Source organism: Periplaneta americana, chromosome 8, assembly GCF_040183065.1.
Source record: "Periplaneta americana isolate PAMFEO1 chromosome 8, P.americana_PAMFEO1_priV1, whole genome shotgun sequence".
NCBI classification, from domain to species: Eukaryota; Metazoa; Arthropoda; class Insecta; order Blattodea; family Blattidae; genus Periplaneta; species Periplaneta americana.
The window spans coordinates 94,736,199-94,746,986 of NC_091124.1; the positions used below are offsets into that span (position 1 = coordinate 94,736,199).

General features: G+C 36.2%; 1 protein-coding gene across 1 annotated transcript in view; it reads left to right on the forward strand.

The window, feature by feature from the left end:
* Positions 1-10,441, forward strand: part of LOC138704895 (catalase-like) — a 56,725-nt gene extending 46,284 nt beyond the window's left edge. Inside the window, exons 9-10 of the mRNA XM_069833289.1 lie at positions 4,571-4,700; positions 10,022-10,441. Coding sequence (XP_069689390.1) covers positions 4,571-4,700; positions 10,022-10,129 — 238 coding nt within the window. The 3' untranslated portion in view covers positions 10,130-10,441. The remainder of the gene's footprint in view (positions 1-4,570; positions 4,701-10,021) is intronic.
* Positions 10,442-10,788: the final 347 nt, after the last annotated feature.

Genomic DNA, 10,788 nt, shown 5'->3' on the forward strand with positions numbered 1-10,788 from the left:
AAATTCGGTAGATAAATTTACAGAACATGGTAAGTAAATGAATCAGATATGAATAGTGTTTCTAACAATCATCGTCAATAATGTTTTTCTAATGTATAAGGATCCAATGCTTGCTTTTCAGTATGTCAACTTTTTGACACAGCTTACCAAAATGTCTTCACTGGCTAATATAGAGATGAGAGTGGCTATCACCCAATGACAGACTCTGTAATAATTATTTATTAGTGCCATAAGAAGTGCAATGATTTTCAATTCGCTCGCCATGACGAACATAAGAACTATGCGTATTTGTTATATGTTGATATCAAAATAAATTGTTATTTTGAACGCTATTTTTTGATTCCATCACCATAAAATTTGTTAGCAGATATGTCAGGAAAAGTTTAGGTATCCTACTTTCTTACTTACAAATGGTTTTTAAGGAACCCGGGGATTCATTTCCACTCTCATATAAGCCCACCTTCGGTCCCTATCCTTAGCAAGATTAATCCAGTCTCTACTATCATATTCCATCTCCATAAAATCCATTTTAATATTATCCTTCTATCTACGTCTCGGCCTCCCAAAGGTCTTTTTCTCTCCGGCCTCCCAACTAACACTCTAGTACTTTACTTTCTGCGTCACCTAATGCGACTATGTTTAATATGTCCTAAAGAAATTATTCTCTTAGAAACAAGAAAAACAATGTAATACTAAATCGGAGGAAAATAGAGATTTTGACATTTTTCTCACTTTTAACATATTATAATTTCACTCTTTTAAAATACAGTACTGAAATTGTGGAATTAGCCACCACCCCTATATATGCCTACATTAGAGGTAAGCCAATTTTGTCCACACAACAACAGCGTGTGTAGATTAATTGCTCGTCATAGATAAAGAGTATAAGGGTAACATTTATTATAAGACGTTATAGAATGCAGTAGGTAGTAGATCCGAATGTCTTACGGTTCAAGAGATTGTAGGTTTTACTTGGTATTCTTTAAATATTTTTATTAAAAAACAACTGAGGACAGAAAAATACATCTCAAGGAAGAAGTGCTGTGAAGAAATAATAACGAAATAAATAGCTACAGAAATATTACACATTTGATGTAGAATAATAACAACAAGAACAAAGAAATAAAATATTTAATAGAACACTTATTTTGTATCTGTAATATTTATTTATTCCTTATTCATTTATTTATTTATTTATTTACTTATTTATTGTAGTATAGTTAAGGCCATGAGGCCTTTCCTTCCACACTACCAGAAGTGAAATACAATGAAACAATGACAAAAATAGTACCTAATATTAATAGTCATACTTAAATATAAAAATCATTTTCATGCACGTCAACAAGCTTCCATATAAAGAAATATTGACTGAACATGATACATAATTAAGTGATTTACAATTCAAATCTTAATTATACTTTATGATAGGCCTAAATGACAGTTTATACAAACACACAGAGTGGCATCTATAAAAATCGGCTTTCGCTCATAAGTCAATTTCGTGTAAAAGTATGTAATCCTTAATTTTTAATTTAAATTGATTAACCGTTCGGCAATCCCTGATATGACGAGGTAAGGAATTCCATAGGCGACAAACTGACACGGAAAAAGAGGATGAATAGAAAGAGGTACGGTGATAAGAAAACGATAATAAAGCCTGATGTTGATTCCGTAACGTTGTAAGATATTCAAAGCGAGTTCTCAGATATTTTGGGGTAGCAGTGAGTAATATTCTAAACATAACAGAAAAAGAATATGCTGTTCTATGCTTCTTTAGGCGGACCCATGAAAGAACTTCAAAAGATGGCGTTATATGGTCAAATTTACGAGTATTTACGCTTCTTTAGGCGGACCCATGAAAGAACTTCTAAAGATGGCATTATATGGTCAAATTTACGAGTATTGCATATGAAACGGACATACACATTATAAACAAGTTGTAGACTTTCAATTAAATTGTCAGTTATATTTGCCAAGAGAGAATCTTAGTAATCAAAATGGGACATCACTATCGATCGAATAATGTTTATTTTTATGGAAAGGGACAGACAATTTCGCAAATGATTTAGAGAGTGGAGGAATAAAAATATTTTCTCACAGATGTGAGTTATTTGATTATTCCAATTTAGATCTCTGTCCATTAACAATCCAAGGTTTTATTTTACAGTGTTGCTATACTTAATAAAAGACCCATTTATTGACAGTATTGGTATGGTTTTGTCGTTAATTGTATTGGGCAAGCGCTGATGCCCCATTACACCAAGGTCCGTCGATAAGTCAGGTCTTCGCACGCTGCCAGATTTGCGCCAACTCTTAGGTTTGTTTACATTGCGCTATGGTTGGGTTGTGGAAGGAATTTGTGTTTAAATTTATATATTTCATAAAATAAGTTTCCAAAACATATTTCGATAACTTTCGGAGAACGTTATGCTTGACAACAGCAACCGATGGCGCGAAGATGGCGGACATTAGTGGAATGGGATGAGAGGACCTGACTAGGAGCTGTTCGACAGCGACATCTAGAGACCTTGCCATTACACAACCCTGAGGCGACTTCTTGCGGACATTGGGTTCAAATATATGAAACGAAAGCGCGAATCCTTGTTCATTGATAGAAAAGATATTCTTTCTAGAGTCACGGATATTATTTTAAGAAAAATATACGAATTTCGGGATGAAGTAACAGGCACATGCATAGCACAATTCGCAACCAAACCTCTTCTGAACGCTGTGAGATATTCCCAACTATATTTCGACATATTTAGTTAACACTATATTATTATTATTATTATTATTATTATTATTATTATTATTATTATTATTAATTTGAATTGAATCGTTGGTCGTTCGTTTAATTGAAATGTTTCAATTCTTCATATACTTCTTTATAATATTAATTGAAAACACAGCTATGACAGTTACTTTAAACATATCGGTGACAAACGCTGAACACGCTTCGAATCTCGCGCACTATGTGGAATCTCGCGCACTATGTGGCAACAGAGCTCAGAAAGAGAGCAACAGAACTTTGCTTCCGATTTAGTTGGCTCATAATCTGACTTTCAGTATAGGTCCATACTTTCCTCTAGGGCAGCGGTGGCGAAAATGTGATCGTGCGCCGAGCCACTGTGTAACCTGCAACGTGCATAGCACCTATGGAGGGAGGCGGACACCCGAAGGGGAAGTGAAGCGACTGTCTGACTTATTAACGGATTTTCATTTTCCTTACGTCAAGCACTTAAATATAATTTTACACAGTACAAGGTTACAAACTAATGTTTAGTACGTGTAACGAAGAAAGAAATGAACAATAAAACATAGGACACATTATCACAACCTAAAATTAACTGTCTTCAGAATGTCTCTGCGACAAAGTTTCAAAATCAGAAATTATGTCACTTACTGCCAGTCGTAGTTGATGACGAAGGTATTTGTCTGTCAGTCGTTATCTAAATTTGGTTTTTACTATTTTCATTGTTGAAAATAATTTTTCACAAACGTACGTTGTAGCGAAAATGGCTACAAAAGAGCAAGAGAAAGAACGAAGCTTGGGATATTTATTTTTTGGCAAAGATTTGAAAAGTTCAACATTTGTCAAGTCCTTACATCTAGCTTTCATTTAACATCACATTGTAAATCTGTGAGTTTAAATTTAAGATCTAACCGCATTATTCGTACATCTGCTGAAAAAGGATCGACGTATAGAGATAATAATAATAATAATAATAATAATAATAATAATAATAATAATAATAACAATAATATTATAGTAATATTAATAATAATAATAACAATAATAACACTTAACTTTTTAATGTTTCATCAGTGACATGTAGTATAATGCCGTTGTATGCTATACAACCGTTTTCCTCGTAATACTTGTGAACAAATCATACATTTAATATTCTCATCATATTGGCAGCAAAAAAATGCGTCCTCCCATTCTACTTGAAACTTTCGTTTTTGTAGAGGTACATGGTTTCGAGAGAGACATTGGGACGATACGCCACTCGCAGGTCAGAGAGAAATACAAATGGAACGGAGTTTGACTCCAGTGAGTGAGAGGATGGGGATTGTGGGAGGTAGGAAGCAAGAGCCACATTTTCGCCACGGCTGCTCTAGGGCCGTGATGAGCTCCGCTAGTGCTGCAGTCACTGACTCTTGTATTAAGTTGGCATAAGTTGCCAACATGGTGGTGTCCTGAAGAGTCTGCCGCACTACGCGTTTCACATCATCTTCAATTTCACCTTTAACATCCTTTATCGGACTCATATTGCTATTTGAGACACGATAATGTTAAGAAGACGATTTCATTAATTGCTTGCACACGGTATTGCAGACTATTGGTTATTTACACCTACGAAAATAACTGGCTTGGTCACGAGCGATATGCATCACGTCTAACTACTATCAGTCATTACTCGTATTATGTGTATTATCAGAATATTTCAGCATTGAAGAATAAATAAACCAAAGTAATGTGAGTTATTTTGCTATTGTTGGTCTTTCCGAAGATATTTTTTAGTTCAGACGGTATACAGTAATTTCCATATACTTTTTATATTCACAGGTATAATTCCAGTTATGAAGATAACTACTCACAGGGTCGTTACTTTTGGAACTATCTATCGGAGAAAGATAAATATAGCCTTGTGAACAATATGGTGGAGTCACTGAAAGACACATATCACTGGATTCAGGTAAGGGGAAAACTGTGATAATATTAGGAGCTCAAATAATTTCATCAAGTAAATATATTAATTTTTAAAAAGGAAGGATAGGAAACACTGTTATATTCCTAGCTTTCAATAAATTTTCATTATTATTATTATTATTATTATTATTATTATTATTATTATTATTATTATTATTTATTTTATATCTTAATTTATTTATTAATGCACATGTAAATAACTATTAAATACAATAAGCATAATTGAAAATATACAGTATATAATATGATTGTACAGGGACATCATTTTATTTTCAATAGCATTTCTAATATTAACCTGGCTATACCTTTGGATTAACGGTTGAGAACAGGAAACATCGTTTGCTACCCCCTTCCACGACTGGATTTCGATGATACTGGCGTAAAATACAAACAAATCATTTTACTAGGTATAAGAGGGAAGAAAAGTAGTTCATCCATTTACGTAAACTAGGAAATATTGCGATTTTGAGTTTGATAATTTTCATTAGGTTTTTGTTTAATCGAAATACAGTACAGTATTAAAAATAAGTGTTTTTACTCACGAACTGAGCTATCCATTCGGACGTTTCATTATGCAGTGTATATTATACTGTCTACAGCACATTAGCGTACAATATAAAGAATGAAGTTAAATTGAAAAATAATCATATTATGGATATTTAAACACATTTTTGAAAATGGTGGCCGTTTATTTCGACACAGGCTTCAGTTCTTTTGTGTATATTAGCGCACTATAACCTAATTCCAATTACCAGTTTCGTCCTTCGTACTAGTAACTCATGTTGACATAATTCTGTACCTACTCTATAAAAGAGTACCTACGTACTGTAAATTCAGTCTTCACTTCTGACCGATCCGAAAAGATAAAATTACTCAGACATGCTATCTACTGTCTGTCCAAGTGGGTTTGCCTCAGGGTCGTAGAAAGAGGGGAAATCATGTGACAGTTAATTACTTAACGAGACCCTTTTATTTAAGATATTTTAAAGGGTTGTATAATATTACTCAGACGTCCAAATCCTAGCAGAAATTAATGTTTTCAGAAAAGAGCTAAGACAGCCTAGTTACTATCCTTTACAGGCCACCGGCGTAGCTCTGTCGGCTAAGGCGCTTGCCTACTGATCGGGAGTTGCGCCCGGACGCGGGTTCGATTCCCGCTTGGGCTGATTATCTGGCTGGTTTTTTTTTTCGAGGTTTTCCCAAAACATAAGGCAACGTCAGGTAATCTATGGCGAATCCTCGGCCTCATCTCGCCAAATATCATCTCACTATCACCAATGCCATCGACGCTAAATAACCTCCTAGTTGATACAGCGTCGTTAAATAACCAAGTAAACTATCCTTTACAGAGGGGCGAGCAGAAGCGGGTGGGGGAAACCGGGATGCGACGTAGGTAAACGGACGACAGTACCTGCGCAAAAATATGATTCAATATTGAAAGCTCTTTCGTCACTGGAAAACGCGAACATATTTCTGGAATGTACTACGTATTCTCACTAATTCAATACTGTTTATTATGACCGTAAGGCGACTTTGACTGCATACGCGGCCTTGGTTCTGTGTGGAGGACGGTAATAGAAGGGGTGAGAGTGAAGTACAGTTTCCCTGGAAAAGGATGAGACGATTGAATATTCTTAAGTCTCAGATGTAAGACACTGCGCATGATCGGAGACCAGAGCACTGATACACAAGATAACGAATAATAAGTTACTTAAAATCAGGCTATTTGGTTTGTTACTAGCATCGTTCAGAAATTCACTTCAAAAACTGCAAAAAATATGATAAGCTTAATATTACGTAAATAAAACATAAATATATACATAAATCGTGTAGTTAAATCGACAATGGACCTTCATGACTAGATCGACACCCGCACAGAAAGGAAAGCTTTCATGTCGTTTCAATAGCTCAGACGGTAAGACTTCTGCGTGTTGTGTAAAAGAGTGCGAGTTCGATTCTTAGTCTACACAACGATTTTTTTTTTGTCTAAATAACGTTGAAATAGCTAAGTAACGTTGAAGTAGAGTTTTACAAAGTCCTGAGATTAAGTGCAACTCATTACATATAGATTCTTCTTTTTAATACATGAGATTTTGAAGTCCTGCGTTATCTACATGTTTTTACTTTTGAATTTTTTTCACAACATTGAGTGGAGAACATCCACTGAAGTGATTATGAAATTAAGTGAAAAATTCAATGCATTTACTCTTAATAGCAGTAGCACCAGTATCTTATATGTTTTTCCAAGATTCATTTTCTAGACATAAATGTGGATAATCACTAGATACAGCATTTACGATCCTTTCTTAGTTTTTAAATGAATATTTTGAAATTGTTCAGTGACATTGGAAACACTTAGGATTTGTTTATCATGTTCAGACAAGCCATTGATTATAGGTTCTGTCGAATAGGAATTCAGTCTAATTCTGTGTACAAAACATTTATCAATGGCTGTGATACTTCAGCTTAGATTTAATTTGATTAGTTTCGCAACAATTGGACTTCCTGTTATATCCTGTTATTTAGATATTTAATTTAGGGTTGATTTATTAACTCTTACTATGCAAGATGCCTAATCAATAATTCTATATCACGTTAAATAGTCATTGTCTACACTAAAGTATTATCGTCATCCTTCATTTCTCATCGTAATGGCGAACCGACGTGTCATGAGACAGCGAGTTATAGCTCTAGTTGAGGCTGGATATGGGGCTAGATCTGCTGGCCGTTTGGTCGGTGTTCCTAGAAGTATTTATTTTATTTTATTGGGTTATTTTACTACGCTGTATCAACATCTAGGTTATTTAGCGTCTGAATGATATGAAGGTGATAATGCCGGTGAAATGAGTCCAGGGTCCAGCACCGAAAGTTACCCAGCATTTGCTCGTATTGGGTTGAGGGAAAACCCCGGAAAAACCTCAACCAGGTAACTTGCCCCGACCGGGATTCGAACCCGGGCCACCTGGTTTCGCAGCCAGACGCGCTGACCGTTACTCCACAGATGTGGACTCCTGGAAGTATAGCCGCGAGGTGGGTTCATCGTTACCAAAATTTAGGGGAGGTCGAAAATCGCCCTATTCCTGGGCGTCCGCGGATTTCTTCATTGGAAGAGGATGCTCTCTTATTCGAGACAGTTCGACAGGACCCCTTTCTGATTGCTAACGAAATAAGAGCAACATCTAACTTTCCCGGCTCTTCATAGACCGTGATCAGCAGGTTGAGGAATCGCGGTGATCAGCAGGTTGAGGAATCGCGGTATTAGGAGCCGGAGGGCTGCGCAAATGGAAATATTGGGGGAAGCACAAGCTGTCGACCGTCTTGCCTTCGCTACCAATCGAGTGGATTTCGATTGGAGAAATGTAATTTTCTCCGACGAAACAACCATCTCGAGTGATTACGAAGGTCCTGTCCGTGTCTATCGTGAGGATGGTCTCCGACATGACCAGCGCTATGTGCACCGACGTGAAAGATCGGGACTCTTTAGCATATCGTGTTGGGGGTGGATGTCTTACGATGGACCTGGCGTTATAGAACGCATCGATGGCCGGTTTAATGCGGGAACTTACGAACACATTCTGGAAAATATATTCCTTCTCTCCGCCCGAGAACGTTTTCCCAAAGGAACATTGCTGTTCCAGCAGGATAACCAATAACCATCCCGTGCACTATGCTGCAAGCATTCAAAGATGGTTTCAAAGGAGATCCGAGATCGAAATCATTAATTGGCCTCCGAAGTCACCTGATTTGAATGTCATCGAATATTTATGAGCGGAATTGAAAAAGAGAAGGATAGCCACCCATGCCCACCGACGCCCTCGAAATCGAGACGAATTGTGGGATCTAGTTGTTGACACCTGGGAAGATCTCGCCGGGGATCAGAACTTTTTCCACAATCTCGTGACATCCATGCCGGATCGACTTAGAGCTGTAATAGAAGCTGATGACATGTGGACAAGATTTTAAGTTAGCAGGTCTCTTTTTGTTACTTATGATTTTTGTTTGAGGAAGAATACTTTTAACTTCCAAGTAAGATTCATTTTTTTGACGAGGTTCAGCCCACTTGTAAGACCCAGATATTGGGCATAAATTATTCCATATTTTTCGACAAATTAGACAGCCGAGGAACTCTGAACAAATTAATTACACCTCCATAAAAAATTTTTATCCGGGATCGAACACGAGACGTTTCGGTTATACAGTGGAACCGACACGCTACTATATGAGCTACCGAGACAAGACAGTGACAGCAGCAGTCCAGAATGTAGATCCCTTAGCAGGCATTTGCCATTCGGTACAGTGAAGCAATTATATTTTGTGACTCGAGCTATGTTGTGAAATCCTGGCCTTAAATGGCAGTCTTCTTCGTGATCCTTATTCTGGTCCTTGTCCTTGCTGTGGTCCTTGTAACAATTCTTGTACTATTTGTCATGGTATGTATCGTTACGTCGATATCGAGTGAACAGCGCTGTAGAACTTTAACTTCCGACGACCAAGAATCGTCTCATTCTTTTTAAGGGTAACTGTACATTCAAAAACGTAGGTACAATAAAAATTGAAGTAAAAATAAAATGATGTCCCTGTACTAAATTGCTAATGCAATAAGTTACTTATTTTGAAGTAAACAGAACAATTTTTTTTTCGTTGTTGGTAACTCTATAGGATCTATTAGATGCTCTATGGTTGTGCTAACAGATAGAATTATTTGTCAACAATGTGACGCTGAAACGTGTGTTCAGGTTACTGCCCAGCGACAGTCCTGATGTATTTTTATATTTGTGACGATTGGTTAATTAATATTAACCAGGCACACTCACATTCATACAAATTTCCAGACTCTAGACACCCAGGGAATTCCTCTTCTTCAAGAAAAATTCACCGAGAGCCGAGCCCGGGAATCGAACCCGGGACCTCCTGATCTGGAATCCAGCATGCTAACCAACAGACCACGGAGGCAGTCAAAATAAAACTGAATTTTAAAATTTTAAATTAAACAATTGAGAAAGGGACAAATTTGAAAGTGGCAACAAAACTAAAGGATGCGGGAAAGACTGTCTACAGTTCTACACGAAATAAATTATTATTATTATTATTATTATTATTATTATTATTCTACCACCGCCGCCACCACCACCACCGCCACCACCACCAATAATTATATCATTATCACCATTGTGGTAGGACGTAGAACCAGCTCTCATAGTGTGCAAAAGCTTGCAAAGAGAAATTTAAATCTTCGATGTTGTAGCCAAAAGCGTAGTTAAAAGTAGCCTTCATTAAAACGCAAATATATTTTTCTTTCATTTTTAGGACCGTGCCATTCAGATGTTCAGCAATGTGCACGAGAAACTAGGACGGAGGCTGCAGGAACAACTGGGAAAGTATGAGAAGTATGCCACGAAATGTTCAACGTGCTGAGTATGAAGCAAGATGCGTGTATAACTCATGTTCCCCCATAATTAACAAGCATTTCACTGTTAACAAACTATCACTTAATACGCGAAGAGCTTTAGCATAAAACAAGTAATTTATTCTATTTTCCTTATAAATAATTAACCACTTGTTAAATGCATTATTCTTGTGTGAATAAAGGGATAAGGGCAAACTGTAATGATATTAATGTACATTAAAGAAATTGCAGTTATCATTTTCGATTTATAGCTTCAAAACAAAGTCATTTATGTAATTACCAATAATTAATTAAAAATAAAGTTTTAAGAGATAAAATAATTCTACATCTTGATTACACAACTTTTAATACTACATATATCACTTCGGAGAACGTATTATGTGTCTTTCACGTGTTAAATTTTACATTACCTAGTTAACATGTTTCAGCCTGCTATCGGCCATCTTCAGAAAGTTAATGTAAAATTTAACATATGAAAGACACATAATACGTTTTCCGAAGTAAAATAATTCATTTAAAATATGTATTTAAATGAAAAAAACAAAGAAGTATGAGTTCCATCGTCAAATAGCATTTGGTAATTGTATATACAGGATGGAAGTAATGTAACTGTGAAGATTAAAGGGGACAATAGACTACATTGAAATAGATAATAAAACCTATTATG